Genomic DNA, 17,679 nt, shown 5'->3' on the forward strand with positions numbered 1-17,679 from the left:
CAGGAATGTATGTCTGCCCCCTCAACACAGTTTCAGTGGTAGAACCATGTAACAGCATCACACAAACTGGAACACTGACTTGAATTTGAATCCATAACCCCAAGTAGATCTGAGCTGGTCAGAACTGAGATCACATGACCATCTTAGGACAAAGAGCTCGGGAGTTTCAGACAAAAAGAAATAACGAACCAAGATAACACTGGCTCGTATTTACACTTAAGGGATAGCTACATAAAAAAAGAATTACAAAAAAATCACTGGAGCGTCCCTTTAAAGGGGTTGTCCCGCGGCAGCAAGTGGGGTTATACACTTCTGTATGGCCATATTAATGCACTTTGTAATGTACAGTGTGCATTAATTATGAGCCATACAGAAGTTATAAAAAGTTTTTCACTTACCTGTTCCGTTGCTAGCGTCCTCGTCTCCATGGTTGCCGTCTAATTTTCGCCGTCTAATGGCCAAATTAGACGCGCTTGCGCAGTCCGGGTCTTCTTATCTTCTCAATGGGGCTCCGTGTAGCTCCGCCCCGTCACGTGCCGATTCCAGCCAATCAGGAGGCTGGAATCGGCAATGGACCGCACAGAAGCCCTGCGGTCCACGGAGGGAGAAGATGCCGGCGGCCATCTTCACCGGGTAAGTAAGAAGTCACCGGAGCGCGGGGATTCAGGTAAGCGCTGTCCGGTGATCTTTTTTAACCCCTGCATCGGGGTTGTCTCGCGCCGAACGGGGGGGGGGGGGTTGAAAAAAAAAAAACCCGTTTCGGCGCGGGACAACCCCTTTAACTGTAAAGTCTAACAATCGAAAACCTCAAACTAAAATGAAGATACGAAAACTTTATTGGTGTTTTTTTCTTTATTACTGCTAGCACTTGACATTAATTACCTCCACTGTCAATAAGCTATATACAATATATAAGGTCTAAATAAATATACTTGTGGCAGCAAGTTAAAGTCGGGGTCTAGTCTATCACTATGATACTTCCACTAAGCTTGTATTTTCATCTTTATCGGGTGACATTATTTGCTACATAGCAGCGCTGAAGCGTGGCGAGTTTATTTTATAGGAGGGGTGGCAGCTAAACTATTGCAAACTGACACACAAAAGGCAAAGTCTCTTTGCAGTTTTTATCAAACCACTTGCCGATGGCGACAGCAGAAAGAGTTGCGCAGTTTTCCTGTTTGCCACCATCAGGCTGATTGGTTATTTCAGTTTCCCAATGTTTAAAGGAAATGCGGCTACCGGTCATATCAACCCAGCTTCCTTCATTAGCCATATCGTGGATGCCTAACCACACCTCTGCATCTGCGCCTAGGGTCTTGCGAACATAATCGTATAAAGCATCATTGTCATCGCCATTCTCTGGAGCACTCAGGGTCCCGCCTTGTGCAATGCAGACATCACTGGCGCCGTGGTAAGTCTTTGCTTCAGGAAAGTGCAGGAAACATTTGTTTAGAGCCTTGCCGCCTTTGAGGCAAACTAGAAAAAGAAAGAATAGGTTTTAGCAGAAACCGAATAAGAACATCTAAAAACTCAAAAATTCCAAAAAGTGGATTTAAATAATCTTAAAGCAGATAGATCATTCAGACAGACCATAAAAGTAAGTTAGAGGCGGGTCCCTCCTAACCGCTGCGTAGAATGCTGAGCGCCAAATCGGCTTTCTGGGACAAATGGCAGAACAAGCAGTTGCTTTCTATTGAGATGAATGGTGGTGTCAAACCAGGGGCGTACCTAAAGGCTAAGGGGCCCGGGTGCAAAGGTTCAGCTGGGCCCCCCCTCCTCCATCTGTACCCGTACGTATACCTAAAGCATGCTAATTTACAAACATGATCTAGCCCCTTAGTGTAAGTCTTCATATCATAACTACTTTCCTTGACTACGTAAAAACCTGTTGGTAATGTCTTAGGCTGCTTTCACACGGCCGCAAAGATTGCGCGAGATTTGTTCATTGCAAGACGTACAAATCGCACATGAATATGAACCCCATTCTTTTGAATGCGATCATACATAGGAGCGATGTTTTGTTTTTTCTCTGCCTCACACGAGAATATGATGATGTGATGCCAGCTGGTTTTAACACAATAACCCCTCATATCCGTGGGGATGGCACACGTTGGCGAGTGTGATATGGGGCATAGTTTCACGTCCCAATGTCAGACTCACCCATGTGAAATTAGCCTAAGACCGGCTGTACACGGCTGGATTCGCATTGCAGAATATGGAGCGGGCATCCTCCTGCGGATTCCGCAGCATGTACCGCCCATAGGATGCTATGGAAAAGCGTTTTTTCCTCTACACGAGCAGAAAGCAATTGCGGTTTTCCGCTCACAGAGGAAAAATCACAGCATGTTCTATTTTAGTGCAGATTCTGCACGGACGGCCTCCATTGAACTCAATGCAAGCCGTGCGACCCGCTGCCCTGACATTGCGGAAAAGTCGCAGACACCCACGTCATCTCCCAGCGACGACGCTGGAACGTCAGTGATTGAAAGAAAAAAATAAAATGTACTGTATACCAGCTGCACATATATAATTATATACAGGAGATACACAGGTTACACCAGCATGCTCCATATCACTATATACAGGATGTATAGCCCCCTGTATATAGTGGTATGTTCCATGCTGGTGTAACCGGTGTATTCCCTGTATATAATTATATATATACACAAGAGAGGTATAACTTATACCAGCTATACATATATAATTATATACAGGAGATACACAGGTTACACCAGCATGGTACATAGCACTATATACAGCATGTATATCCCCCTATATCCCTGTATATAGTGGTATGTCCCATGCTGGTGTAACCTGTGTATCTCGTGTGTGTGTATATATATATATATATATATATATATATATATATATATATATATATATATATATATATATATATACACACACATACATACATACATACATACATACATACATACATACACACACACACCTGGTATAACTTATACCAGCCATACATATATAATTCCAATTCCTTCTCTACTCACCTCTGCAGCAGTCTCTGGGCAGCCTGTAATGGAAAGTCCCCCGTATTTTGATCACATGACCAGAGCCTGGTCATGTGATCTGCAGCCACAGGTCCTCTCCCAGGTCCTGTGCATCCAGCGCTCTGGAGTTGAGTAGAGCCGCACCAACCCCTCCCCCTGGTAATCGCTGGCTGGCAGAGACTGATAGCCTATCAGTAGGAGGGCCGCACGCCGTGGGAGTCTGCAGCCTGTAATTGGCTGCCGACACCACGTGTAACAGCCCTCTCCTCTGCTCTTGCCGACCTGCGGCGCTGCCTCCCGTCTCTCTGCTCTCCTCTCCTCTCCCTCCTCCCCTCTCACCCATCATGATAAAGCCAGTCCTCTGGGCCCCCTCAGCTCAAGGGCCGGGTCGCTGTTGCGACCCCTGCTTCCCCCCACCGTACGCCAGTGTGTCAAACAAATATGCACATTCTGTTGTTTTTGAGGCTCCCACTCATCCTAAAGCCAGTTTCACAGGAGTGTAATTCGGACCAGTGTCCAAGGCCAAAGTCGGTATCCTGACTTTACCTCAGAGCATCATAGAAGAATCTATGAAGCTCTGAGTTCAGGTTAAGATGCCCTCGTCAGGCCCGGACACTCATCTGTATTGTGGAAGCATAACGCGCCCATAATACAAACCAGCCTAAGGCTATATTCGCATGGGCAGGCATATCGTCGGCCCAAATAACTCAGCCTGATATCGCGCTTTTTGGATTAAAAATCGCATTGTATCGCTTCCATGGATTTCTGATTTCACACATGGGAAAAGTTCGAAAGTGCTTACCGTAGCCTTCCCATAGGAAACAATGGATGATTTCTCCTGCAGGAACGCCCAAAAATTAAACATGCTGCAATACTTATTCCTTGCAGCAGCGCTCAAAAGAATGGGTTTCATATTTGTGTGTCTCGCATCACAAAAAAGCTCAGATTCTCGCCCGTGTGGATAAGCCCTTATGGAGAGAATGAATTCAGACGCTGTATTTACAGTGCAGGGTCGGCACCAGAAACCCACAGGAATTTGCAGTACAGTTTATATGGATGGAGTTTTCAAAACCGCGTTCACGTGCAGCAGAAGAAGTCAGCATGGAAAAACGAACATGCCGCAGATCCTCAAATCCTCAACATGCTCATTGCATTATACAAATACCATAGACTTCACCCCTTCACAGTATGGACCGAAATGTATCTGCTATAAATTCTGCAAGTAACAGATGCGGTTGTCCCGAATTGCTCCACCGCACGGGGTCTCTACCCAATGGTGCTCATTCTGCTCTCTGGCTGAAAAAGGGGATTTAGAGACCCTCATTTTCAGCAATGTTGAGCGGTTCAGTAGGGGATTGACCTCTTTACCAATCTGGCCCGTCCAATGAATAGACAAGGGATGTCTTGTTGCATAGTAGTGCTTCTCAACTCCAGCCACAAGTACCCCCGGTATGATTTGAGGATATCCTATAGAGACAAAATATGTGGCAATTTCTGAGCTATTGACAATAGCTACATCATCTGTACACTACTAAGAAAATCATGACCTGTTGGGGCTATGTGCAAACTAGAGTTGAGAAACAGCGGGATAACGGAATAGATAGGGGGAGCAGAGGACATATCGGAAGGGTCATCCTACAGTAGCTGATGGCTCATAAAAATGGAAGCTGTCATTACATGGAAAACTCTTTTACATTTTGTCATGTACATTAAATAATCTTTTAGGGTTCACTCTACTCCAAACGCTGTATAGCTTATCCAGTGGTTGTTGGTACTCACGTGACTGCAATGCCGCCTGCTCCTTTAGGTGACTTACATCTTGCCGAAGATCTTGTAACTCCTTCTTTAGGTCTTCATACATTTTCATGCTGACTACATCTGCAAAAGCAAATAATAGAACGATTATACGACCCATCACTCAAGGATTTAGACGCAGAATAGAAAAATGGGTGGAGCAAAACCCACATGGTAGGAGCCGCCTAAAGAAAAGACAAGGGCCGTATAGGTTTAAGGTATACAAGATAATACAGAGGTGCTGCCGACCAGATATTGCTCCAGAAGAGTGGGTGAGCGGAGACAAAAAAAACTGGTGGTTCAGTGCAACTCGCGATAGGCAATCAAATTACTAGAATGAGGAGGTTCAACTTCTCCTTTATTGAGGAGTTAAACAACCAGCTTTAAAATACGCATTTCGGGACGAGACCCCTTTGTCAGTCACTGGGACCCGATGAACGTGAGGTTCTAACTGCAGGGAAAAGAATCTAGGGATGTCGGTGGTGGGTGCAGCAGTCAGCAATGGAGAAGTGGTCATCGCTGGAGCTGCGCGGAGCCACCAGTTTATTGTCTCTGATCACTCAAGGAATACATTGAATGGCATCATTGAATGGCTGTGATTGGTTAACCCAGCGCCTGCTTTCATTGGCTGATACCGGTGCTGGCTAGCCAATCAGAGCATTATCTTTGCTGGAGGCGGGGAATTCAAGTGACGGGGGACATCGCGACAGCCTGCAGGAGCGACAGGGACAGGCAAGCGCACCGGAACACCGGCGGTAGGCGAGTATTGGTGTTTGTTTTTTTAGGTGTAGTGTAGTGTAGTGTAGTGCTTATTTTTGTGTACATTTTTTTCTAGAATTTTGGGTAGGAAGTAGGGGGTGTGTCTTATGGTATATGGGTTGGGGTAACTATTACTACTGAGTTACTACTATTGATGATGGGGGAGATTACTACTATTGCTGAGGGGGGTTAATATTGCTGAGGGGAGTTACTATTATTGTGGGGTTAATATTATTACTGAGGGGGTTAATATTACTATGGGGGTCGCTATTTCTACTGGGGCAATTGTGGGGGGTTCGCTATTTCTACTAGGGGCCACTGTGGGGATCGCTATTTTAACTGGGGCCACTGTGGCAAGTGATGCAGCAGCCAGCAAAGTTGTGATCACTAGAGGCCTCCGGGTGCCCAGAGGTCAAATAATATGCTGTAATAAGCCACGTCGCCAATCCTCGCCCCAAGCCACGCCCTTATTTTTTACCATAGCCGGTATTTTTTGTGACAAAGGTGACAACCCTTTACAACAGGGATCACAACCAGCACAGCAGAGTCCTGCCCTGGTCCTGTGACCCCCGGACTCCTCGCACACAGATGACTGATCACATGATGGTGACATCATTACAGGTGCTGTCAGGCTGTGCAGGTTTTTAATAAAGTGAAGGACTTGTGATCCCATGACAGTAGCATCTTCACATGTGACTCACACAGTCACTCACTTACATAGCAGCTGAGGCCACAGAGGTTTGTAGGGGATGCAGTCCGCCCATACCTGCACAGGGATGAAGGACCTGTGATGATGTCACCGTCATGTGATCAGGGGCAGAGCATGTAACTCACTCACGGACACAGAGCCAATCTTTATTAAAGCAGACATGTCAGGAGAGCGGGCGGGTCCTCTTTAATGCTGACTGGGTACTACTATCTATATTTCTGTTTGCAATTTTAATAAGAAATCTCAAGCTATGCATTGAAGTTTTCATAATGGATCTGTTTTATATGGCATGACCTATATATGCTGCGTTTACACGGAACTATTATTGTTCAGACAAAAGTGCAAAGGAGCGAAGCTGAACGCAGTGGCATAGCATGGGCAGGTGGTACCTGGTGCAGAAACTTTTTTGTCACTGCCCCATGAAATTATTAGAAGGAGGAAAAACAAGATCCTTACAGTTGCCGTATGTGCAAACAGGCAGCGCAGTAGTGCTGCCTGTTTGTGTATGGATTCGCTCAAACACAAGCTAGAGGCGGTAGAACAGGATACTGGAGCCACTATGCCCCCCGTATCACATCTTACATCCAAGCAAGAGGTGGTACAACAAGGTACTAGAGCCTCCATGCCTGCCTGTATCACATCTTGTATACAAGCTAGAGACAGACCAAAAGGGTACTAGTGCCTCCATGCCCCCTGTATCACATCGTGCAACCAAGCTAGAGAGGGTACAACAGGGTACTAGAGCCTCCATGGCTGCTTGTATCACATCTTACATCCAAGCTAGAGGCAGTACAACAGGGTACTAGAGCCTCCATGCTCGCGCATATCACATCTTGTATCCAAGCTAGATGCGGTACAACAGGGTACTAGAGCCTCTATGCCCTCCGTATCACATCTTGTATACAAGCTAGAGGTGGCCTCCAAGGGGGTCAGTTTTCTGCAACAAATTCTCCTTTTGCTCTGATATTGTAATCACTCACTTGTAACAACATTGCAATCACAGAAAGTTTCATTAGATTTTGACAACTTCTTCTAGGTAACGGATTGTACTTTTGACAACTAGGCATCCCAGCTGGCCACACTGGGAAATGTAGTCACCCCAGAGAAAGCCTGTACTTTTTTGTAACATGTTAGTGAATACATGATGCACCGTAATAGATAGATATATTATATATATATATTACACATATACACACACACACACGTCTTGCAGATGATGGCGCATCATGTATTCACTAGCATGTTATAAAGAAGTACAGACTTACACCCGAGAATAGATGCTCCTCTATACATACCTATGCCGCACACATAAGCAGCCCAAGAACCCTCGCACCTCCACCACACAGAGATCCACAGTGAGCACACAGAGGACCGCATCCAGCATCTGTACAGCAGTCCGGCCCATTCTATCTCCCGTACGACCATAGATACAAGCAGTGCCACTTATCCGACCATGCCAGGGCCACCACTGCCAGAGAAACCAGCAGGCTGAAGCCGAGTTGCGCCATCCAGATAGGCAACAGTAGCTGCTGCAGAAGGCAGTGATGGAGAACAAAAGGGACAGGAAGTTGAGGGTGAGGGCTCAACTTCCTGTCCCTCTCCGCCGCTGGTCCATCCTAGGACTGCAGCCGGACTAAGAGCAGGGAGCGGGGATGTGAGATGATCAGAGCTGAACTGTCAACCCCCTCGCTGAGAGCAGCCAGGGCAGCCCGCACCTGCCACACCCCCTTTCCTACACCACTGGCTGAACGATAATCGTTCAATGTAAACACAAGCCAACAACTAAACAATAAACGAGAATCAAGCGCTTCTTGTTCTTTGTTCAGTTTCAGGCGGCATAAAAATCAACGCAAGCTTGTTCACTTGTAGGGCAGTTTAAACACAGATCATTCCATGTAAACAGGCTGCCCAAGCGAGCTGCTGATGACGTCACTAGTTCATTCGCTCGGGCAAATGAGAATCGTGAGATTATCATTCCATGTAAAAGGGGCATTATACAGTACAGTGTGAACGTTCTAGGCAGGTGTGGAAAAAACACTGCAAAGTAAGAATTTTTTCAAAAGTAGAAGGCTCAAAATGTATTCTGCAGCAGGACAACATCCAAAAACTTAAAACTAAAGCCATTAACAACTATTTCACCATGAAGAAGAATAAGGAGTCCTGGAAGTGATGATGTGGCCCCACAGAGCCCTGACCTCACATCATCCAGTCTGTCTGGGATTACATGAAGAGACAGAAGGATCTGAACAAAGCTATATCCCGGGAAGATCTCTGCTTAGTTCTACAAGATGTTTTAAAAAAAAAAAAAAAACACCCTGTGAAGTTCCTTTAAACAACTGTGTGCAAGTGTATCTAAAAGAACTGATGCTGCTTTGAAGCCAAAGAGCCGTCACACCGAATATCGAGGTGACTTAGATTCCTCTTTTGTTCATTCACTTTGCATTTTGTCAATTGACCAAAAAACTATTACCACTTCTGTTTTTGAAAGCATTCTTACTTTGCAGCATTTTCCCCCACCTGCCTAAAACTTTTGCACAGTTCTGTATAACTATCTATGCTGAACTCAAAGCCAAGAATTTTAATAAGTCAATCTTACAAAACCTTACTTATCTACTTCTTACAACACATTCCAGTACCTCTGTCAGTAGATATTCTCAGTCCATAGACAATGTAAGTGAACCCCGTGCTATTGCAGAGCAAAGCTAGAAAACTGCATTATACCCGTTGACTTCTATAGACATCAGTACAGACATTCCCTTCATAAAAGGCACATCGGAGACCCGCACAGGCTGGAGAAGCATTCTGGCACTTGAACATCTACAAGCAATGAAGCCCTGGCCTCCGTCCACCACTGTTATGCAACATTAACGCCACGACTATGAGAAGTGCGAGAACGCCTGCTTTTCATTAAAGACTGTTGTAACTGTCCGTAAATTCATAGCAAGTCAGTAAAACAAGTTTCATTTGGCCCATGTCTGTAATAAAAAATTAGATGTGTCATCCCTTTTATGTAGCAGGTGTTTGTATAGGTTATTGTGAGTTCTAATCATTTTTGTAACTTGGCCAAGTTTCCATAAAAATAAAAAAAGTCAAAAACTGTGAAGTTAACGACCCTGTACGAGTTCTAAAAACTGTCAGTGGCAGGCAAGGAGAACACAATAGTCTTAATGTTAATTAGGGCTGTTTTATGACACGGCATGCTCCTTACTTAAAAAATCAGAATGCTCACTACTTAACATGCTGGGAACAACTTACCTCTGCTAGTTTGCTTTAGTTTTTTCTGCTGATAGGTGATTGGTGCACAGCAGAAGAGGCACAGGACCAGGCAGGCTCGTCGGAGCTCCATGATAATCCCACCACTGGCAATCTACTGTTTGAGGCACACTGCGGTTCTGCACTTTATTAAATCCGCCTATAATAAAATCATGCTGTTCAGGAACTCCTCCATCCAGGCAGGACGCTCACGAGCCTCTGCAGCTTGTACTAATATGGGTTACAGTAAAGTGATAAACCCCGATAGTCTGATGCCTGCACTGACAATACAAACTTATATCAGACACATTATATAGATTATGGGAAGTTCCATAAAAGTCCCATTGTATTTTCTAGGAGTTATTTTTCTTCTACTGCTGCAACCCAGGGAAAATTTTTGAAATGTTTTTTTTTATTGCACTCTGTTCACATTATTATATATCCATTGCTCTTTGACGGCCACAATAGTTTAGTATCCTCTGCTAAGCAAAGTTGTTCATAAATCAATAACATAAAATTGCTAAGCATGAAAACCATCTTCGGCCCCTTGTTTTTCCAGCGACCAGCCTCCGTTTTTCAGTTTTCTACATAACCTCCACACCACTTCTATAGACATTAGTATAGACATTCCCTTCACAATGTGACCATTTATGCCCTCGCTAGTAATAATGCTTTGCTATGCCCCCCCCCCAATCACTCCACAGAAACAATAAATAAGACTAATTAATGAGTTACAATAGTCAAGACTTTATGGATTCAATTGTACCACCTCTAGCTTGGATACAACACGTGTTACAGATGGAAATAGAGGCTCTAGTACTTTGTTGTACCGTCTCTAGCTTGGATACAAGATGTGACACGGGCAGGCATGGAGGCTCTAGTACCCTGTTGTACCGTCTCTAGCTCGTATATGAGATGTGAAGCTGGTGGGTACAGAGGCTCTAGTACCATGTTGTACCCTGTTGCTTGGATGCAAGATGTGATACAGGCAGGCATAGAGGCTCTAGTACCCTATTGTACCACCTCTAGCTTGCATGCAAGATGTGATACAGGCAGGCATAGACGCTCTAGTACCCTATTGTACCACCTCTAGCTTGGATGCAAGATGTGATACAGGCAGGCATGGAGGAATACAGCTTCTATATGGTATCCTGCGGTATATTTGTCCACATTTGCTGTAACTGAACCTCTAGATCGTGCAAACTCGTAGGCCTTCAATGTTGGCATCCCAAATGTTCCTATACATGTTCTATTGGTGATAAATCTGGCAACCAGGCAAGCCACAGAATCATGGCAATGTTGTGTAGGCCTTCCTATTGTGGTCAAGCATTACGCTGCTGGAAAATGCTTCTTGGAAGCCGCCATGAGAGGAACACATGTGGCTGCAGGATGTCCTGAACATATCGCTGAGCTGTCATTGTCCCTCGTACAACTACAAGCGGTGACCGACTGTCAGACGATGGCCTCCAGACCATCACACCAGCAGGGGGCAGTGTGCCGCTCCACAGCAAAGACAGGATTGAGGAGCTCACCCAGAGGTCTCCAGACACGAACACAGCCGTCATCAGTGCCCAGACTAAATCGGAATTGATCACTGAAGACAAACTGATTCCACTCTGTAGCAGTCCAGCTTTGTCGTTCATGATACAACTGCAAACAGACATGCCAGTGGGGGAGGGGGGTGAATGGGTGCCGTGAAATGGTTCCTATAGAGGGGTGTAATAAAGGCAATACCTGGACCTGGATGGCAGACATCAAAACAGTTCGAGGTGCTTGTTGGACACTCCTCTCTACTGGTGGTCTGTCGGGCATCCTGAGCCCGATTACCTTGTGTGCCCTCACACATCCACTGGTCACAACACCTCCTAACAGTCTGGTCAGCTGCTCCTCTCTACTGGTGGTCTGTAGGGGGCGTTCTGAGCCCAGTCACCTGGTGTGCCCTCACACATCCGCTGGTCCCAACACCCCCTAACAGTCTGGTCAGACGCTCCTCTCTACTGGTGGTCTGTAGGGGACGTCCTGAGCCCGGCCACCTTGTGTGCCCTCACACATCCACTGGTCCCAACACCCCCTAACAGTCTGGTCAGACACTCCTCTCTACTGGTGGTCTGTAGGGGACGTCCTGAGCCCGGCCACCTTGTGTGCCCTCACACATCCACTGTTCCCAACACCTCCTGACAGTCGGGTCAGAACAGCCGGTGGGGGACAATACTCCAATATGACCATCCAGCTTCTCACATCCCAATAATGCGCCCCTCTCAGACTCTGGTAACGGGGTGAAATCTCTTCTCTGCGTCGTAGAGGCGTCTAATGGTCTACAAGCTCTACAAGCGGAAGAAAAGCCTCCGAGAGCCTTTCTATAGGCCAAAATGGAGCCACTTTTAAAGTGGTCTCACACGAGCGCAGTTACGTCCGCTAAATCTGCGCTCGCAACGTGCAGCAAATAGAACTCATTGACTTGAATGGGTTCCTTTGCATGTGGTGTTTTTCCGCACACATTTCAAGTGTGGGGAAAAACATGTGACATAGTAACATAGTATGTAAGGCCGAATGAAGACATTGTCCATCTAGTCCAGCCTGTCTATCCTACTGTGTTGATCCAGAGGAAGGCAAAAAACCCCAAGGCCAGAAGTCAATTAGCCCTTTTGGGGAAAAAATTCCTTCCCGACTCCCTAATGGCAATCAGACTGTTCCCTGGATCAACCCCTAATAGTTCCTACCTGCCTATATACCAGGATTGACACTTAAACTAAAATTTATATCCTGTAATATCCTTCTCCAGAAAGACATCAAGTCCCCTTTTAAACTCCTCTATGGATTTTGCCATCACCACTTCCTCCGGTAGAGAGTTCCACAGTCTAACTGCTCTTACAGTAAAGAACCCCTTTCTGTGTTGGTGATGAAACCTACTTTCCTCTAATCGTAGCGGATGTCCTCTTGTTACCGTCGTGGTCGTGGACATGCTCTATTATTCTGCGCAATTGTGCACAGAAAGCTCCCGTCTTCCAGAAATTGCACAGTTCAGTGGGCCTACTAGGTCAGCGACCCTGTTTACCAAGTAGGATGCCCTGCCTACTAAGCAGGCACTCCATCCTACTCAAACATGGCTCTGATGTGAGCCGCTCCAGCAGTGCAATGGAAAGCAACGATGTAGACACAATAGCTCCCGTGATAGCAAGTGTATATATGCTTACGCCCGTGTGCAGCCGCCCTAAGAGCCTCAGGTGGCAAGACCGTTCATCTAATCACGCTACAACTCTAATCATTTGCATAGCTGCTTGAGATATAACTGCAGGCAGAGTTTTTCAGCAAAATCACAACTTCTTCTAGGGGCGGGATTTTTTTTTGATGTAATAGGCTAGGAATGGATAAAAGGGACAAAATACAGGAAGCAAGACTCCAATGTACAAGTTTTAAGGACTTTGCCACATTCTAAGCTGTAAACCAAACCATGGCTCTTAGATTGTAGCACTGATTGGAGCAAACAGCGAGACAGCAGCCATAAAAATATGGAACCCCAATATTTCTACAAAATGGAAGTAAGGGCATATTAAAAGAATATTAAAATATTGTGCCACTCTTTAAAAAAACAGGTCACTGAAAAACTAAATCCAGTATTGGCCCCATCTTCTGAACTAAATAATATGGATTTCAACTACAGAATGTGCATTCTTAAAAACAGGATATTAACTTCTCTGCAAAAATGAAATGTATTCCAGTCCTGTTTCCCAAGAAATAAATTTAAAAAATCCACTGGCCTGATTTATCCTTTGTTTGAGGCTACATTCACACAGGCGAGCGCGATATCACACTTTCAAAAGTGTTTTTCTTTTTTATGCCGATGCAAAACGCTTTTCATTCAAAAACTCCTCGCATAGTTTACATAAAATTGCGATCCTCCTATGTGTGTTTCATGCTCTGCAGGGGATTGCAAGGGCTTCCCGTTGATTTCAATGGGGGGGGGGGGGGGGAAAAAAAAAAAATCACATTGCACAGTATGTGATTGCCATGCGATGTCTTTTAAGGTCTCACTAAAAACAAGGCAAGGCGTTCTGCAGCAACAGAAGCCATTATACTCCTAAAAAACCTATCATACTCATTGCCAGGATCAGCGGACGTGGAGCTACCGAGCCAGAGACTGGTTTCCCTATGGACCAAAAACTTGTGGCACCCCAGTCTTCACCCTTTAACCCAACCGGTCAGAATGTGGTTGCTGGTTGTGGGGTATGCAGGCCATTACTGAGGAGGTGGTTCCCAGTACAGTTGTAGCTGATACTACTTAAGGCCTAACCAGACAGTCCGGGTCGGGCAGATGGCACAGTTCAGCACAAAGACCAAAGCCAGAGGTCAGGTTACAGAAACCAGACTGCAGCCAATCACAAGCTGTAAAGGGCACGGGGGTTTGAACCTCATCACTGGAGGCCTGGAGACTGGTGGGTGAGCAGGGAGGAGATACGTAGCGGCAGTATCAAAACTGTGTGGATTAGGAGCTGCAGAATTCTCCTGCGGAAAATCCAGAGAGATTTTCTGCAGCAAATCCGTCTAATGTGAACAAATACAATCTGAAGGTCAAGAAGAGTAGGGTTAGGTAGTAGAACATTGAACCAAAGCACAAGAGCAAGTCAACCTCTAAATGGGCCATAAGACAGATGGTGCATCTATTAGATTCTCTCTCTCTAAGGCTGGTTTCACATCTGTGGTGGGGATTCTGTTTTCCTACTCCGTTCAGGGAGCAGGAAAAGTGAATCCACGCGGCTGGATGGAACTGAACAATGCGGGGTGGACCCCATTGAATATAATGTGGTCTACTCGCTTTCCCTCTGGTTTTGGGATGGAAGAAAAAGTGCTGCATGCGTATTTGCAGTCAGATCTGTGATAGAACCTCCAGCAGGAGGTTTTGACATAGATGTGAAACCAACCTTAGGCCTCATGTCAACGGGCAGATTTGATTTGCAGAATCTGCAGGGGAGATCGGCAAATCAAGCCGCCCACAGAGATGCCTGGGTGCCCGCAAATTAATTAAAATAATTACCCCTTCTGGTCCGGAAAACAAATCGCAACATGCTCCATTTCTGTGTGGATCCTGCACCGACGGCTTACATTGAAGGTCGGAATCCTATCCACCCGTGGACATGAGGCCTTAATCACATCCCTAGATGCTATAGCACCTACTGTACTACCCCATGGTCATGGTTTTGGGACTCCAATGCAGAGCACACTGTATAAGCAAATCAAAAAGTGCCACAAAGCATGGGCAGCTGAGAGATATTATGGCATTAGAGCGGCAAGTCCTTTCATCATTAAGGGGTCGTGGCTCTGGTCACGTTTGAGTGGATTTCTTGAAATCAAGATAAAGGACAAAGGCTGGATTACCATCTCAAAATAAAAAAAAGGATGGAGCAAGACAGAATCAAACTACTAACGACCACTTGTCAGTTAGTATGTGAGTGCTTCTCATGCTCCGCCCCCTGGTGACACCATCGAAGGTCCTACAACATATATAAAACCCAGAGCCTGAACGACAGAACAACAAAGCTAGGGCTCTTAAAAAGGGAGGACAAAAAAAACGCAATGAAAATTCAACGAAGCCATTATTATCTCGGGCACAGCTCAGTGGTCCTGACAGAAGACACCGACCTACCTCCACCACAGAGATCTGGTGAACTAAAAGGACCTGCGGTGATGTGACTGCTGTGGGAGGAGGCAAGCTGTGTTTGACTTGTGTGGGAATCAAGATGCATGTAGTAGAGCTCTGTGTGAGGTGTGTGGGGATCATAATGGATGTACCATATAGCAGAGCTGTGTGGCGCATTGCGCCACCAGGAAAACTGGTACTATAATTTCCTAATAATTAATAGTACTTACATGAATTCCTAACTACCCACCCATCCCAAATTGTGTTTGCTGGATTTTCCCCAATTTCCCTTTGAGAGTTACTCTAAGTATGCTTTGGAAGCACAGGAGAAAGCTAGGAGGATATTGATAAAAAGGTCCTACAAAACATTAGGTATATGGGCTACCTACTGCTTTATAGCTTGTACAGTTTCCTCTTAACAGATGTGGCCAAAAGTTTCAAAATGAGCAGGAAGAGGCCAGCCTGCCGTGACCAATGCCAATCGGACAAGAACACTTCTTTGCACAGATGACTGAAGCACACATAGCGTCCCTACCGTTAGCAGCATGAAATGTCCAATATTGTAAAGTTCATTTCTTCCAACATGTGGCATTATAAAAATGTTCCATTTTCCTGGCTAGAAACAGACTAGTTACCAAGTTAGCACAACAAGGTGGAATAACAGTCCCTGGAAAAATACAGCATCCAAAAAGGGGCGGAGAATTATTTGTCAGCGCTGCTTTAATCTCCTTATACAGAGCATCAGGCTCTTAACTTCGGGCCGTCCGCACGTCATATGGGCATCCGTGAAACTCACACATCGTTACTCCAAGAAACTGATGAAACGCAACGTTGCATACATTGGACTACGTTCAGCCAGCAAACATCTCAATGCCTTCTTTCAGTCAAAAAGTTGTACCAGCAGCACAAACAGAATATGACCCTGTAAAGGGGGGGCAGGGTCTGCAAAGCCACTCCAGAAGATAAACTCCAAATCTCCAATCTCAAAGCACTTGAAAGATAAGCATGGATGGCAGCAGATCAGCTTCGGTGCGTAAAAACAATGTTTTATCCCGTCTTTAAAACATGATAGGCAGCGACGTTTCGACCATATGTGTCTAGGGACCGGTAATTCTTTCATTTTTGTTCGAATGGTACCCTTATGCGGAGTAATCCTCTTTTTGACCTCTTGTATGGTTTCCCCTACATAACCCAGCCCAGATGGGCAGGTCAAGAGGTATACCACATAACTCGTATTACACGTGTACACATAATTATGAAGGGGAGGGGCGATTCCTGAACACCTGATTGGTCACAAAGATTGATTTTATTATTTAAGGGGGGGGGGGGGGTAGGTTGAATGGGGATGTATGCTTGATAAAGACCAACATGTGGTCGAAACGTCACTGCCTATCATGTTTTAAAGACGGAATAAAACATTTTTATGCACCGAAGCTGATTTGCTGCCATCCATGCTTATCTTGCAAATGCGTTCTTTCATGGATTGAAGAGCATCGCCTGCTGCGCGTTTCTGTCCCACAAAAACGGTGGATAAAAACCTAAACTTGATTTTTCATTGCAGTCAATAGGAAATGTAGGATTTACATCTGCATACGTTTTACACATTCAGTTTCTGAGCTCTCAACACGCACCCCCTCACAGAAGACCCAGAATTCCCAGCTTTTCCTGTTTTCACTTCCAATACTTTATTGGCATTCAATAAAGACTTCAGTGAAAACAGATTTCATGTCGAAAACATAAAAATGGACTAGGTGTATTAAAACATATATAGCGCATACGATAAAAAAAGGAAACGCATGATTAAAATGCACGCATTTACACATTTTTTCATAACCACGAAACCTACGTGACAATGCCAGTGTGGATGGGCCATTATTTGAAATGGCTCTCCAAAACCCTTTCAAATGGCAGATCTTCCAAAATTTGGCATTTGCCAGCTGCCAAGTTGGAGCATGTTGTGCTTCATCAAGCCCATTGAAGTTAAAGGGCAACCATATTACATTAAGTCTTCTTTGGAAGTAATGGAACAACAACTGGAAGACCTAATATTCAGTATGAAACATGGACAATAGTGAGCAGCCCATTTAAAGGGGATGTATATGGTCCTAAAAAGAGACCTATTGTTTAAAGTTGAGTTTTGACCTTAAAAGGGCCACTCCTGCAAAAACACGTTTTTCCATCTCTGCACCCATCACTTGATTGTCACACTATGGATGTCTCCTGTCTGATACTTATCAGACATCTTGATTTTTTAGAGATTTCGCCTTACTTTCTCTTCCTTTATATGTCAGCGCGGCATCATGACCAGTTAGAGCCAGTATGCAGTCATTATAATTATGTGACAGGAGCCTCCAATCATCATCAGTAACTGATGGGAGTTTCTGTCATCCTCCCCCCTGTAAAGAATGTGCATGGTACAGTCCATCATACAGGAAGCTCTGATAATAGTGACTCCTGGAGAGAACAGGGACAAGTAATTCCTAGACCGTCACAATGAGATCACATGACCCAACTGAAGAGAA

At 45.2% G+C, this 17,679-nt stretch overlaps 1 protein-coding gene across 1 annotated transcript; it reads right to left on the bottom strand.

The window, feature by feature from the left end:
• Window positions 1-757: 757 nt before the first annotated feature.
• CLEC3B (C-type lectin domain family 3 member B) lies at window positions 758-9,680 on the bottom strand. Its single transcript, XM_066585755.1, has 3 exons — window positions 9,526-9,680; window positions 4,788-4,886; window positions 758-1,476 (listed from the first exon to the last, which is right to left on the bottom strand). Exons 1-3 carry the CDS (start codon window positions 9,614-9,616, stop codon window positions 1,076-1,078), a joined length of 591 nt encoding a protein of 196 aa, XP_066441852.1. The 5' UTR covers window positions 9,617-9,680; the 3' UTR covers window positions 758-1,075.
• Window positions 9,681-17,679: the final 7,999 nt, after the last annotated feature.

This window comes from Eleutherodactylus coqui, chromosome 12 (genome assembly GCF_035609145.1).
Source record: "Eleutherodactylus coqui strain aEleCoq1 chromosome 12, aEleCoq1.hap1, whole genome shotgun sequence".
Taxonomy (NCBI): domain Eukaryota; kingdom Metazoa; phylum Chordata; class Amphibia; order Anura; family Eleutherodactylidae; genus Eleutherodactylus; species Eleutherodactylus coqui.

Excerpts from the sequence above, each read along its gene's own strand:
- CLEC3B (XM_066585755.1), bottom strand. The coding sequence starts at position 9,616 with ATGGAGCTCCGACGAGCCTGCCTGGTCCTGTGCCTCTTCTGCTGTGCA. Across the intron at positions 4,887-9,525 it reads ACTAAAGCAAACTAGCAGAG|ATGTAGTCAGCATGAAAATG; the intron begins GTAAGTTGTTCC and ends TTGCTTTTGCAG. Across the intron at positions 1,477-4,787 it reads GCAGGCGGCATTGCAGTCAC|TTTGCCTCAAAGGCGGCAAG; the intron begins GTGAGTACCAAC and ends TTCTTTTTCTAG.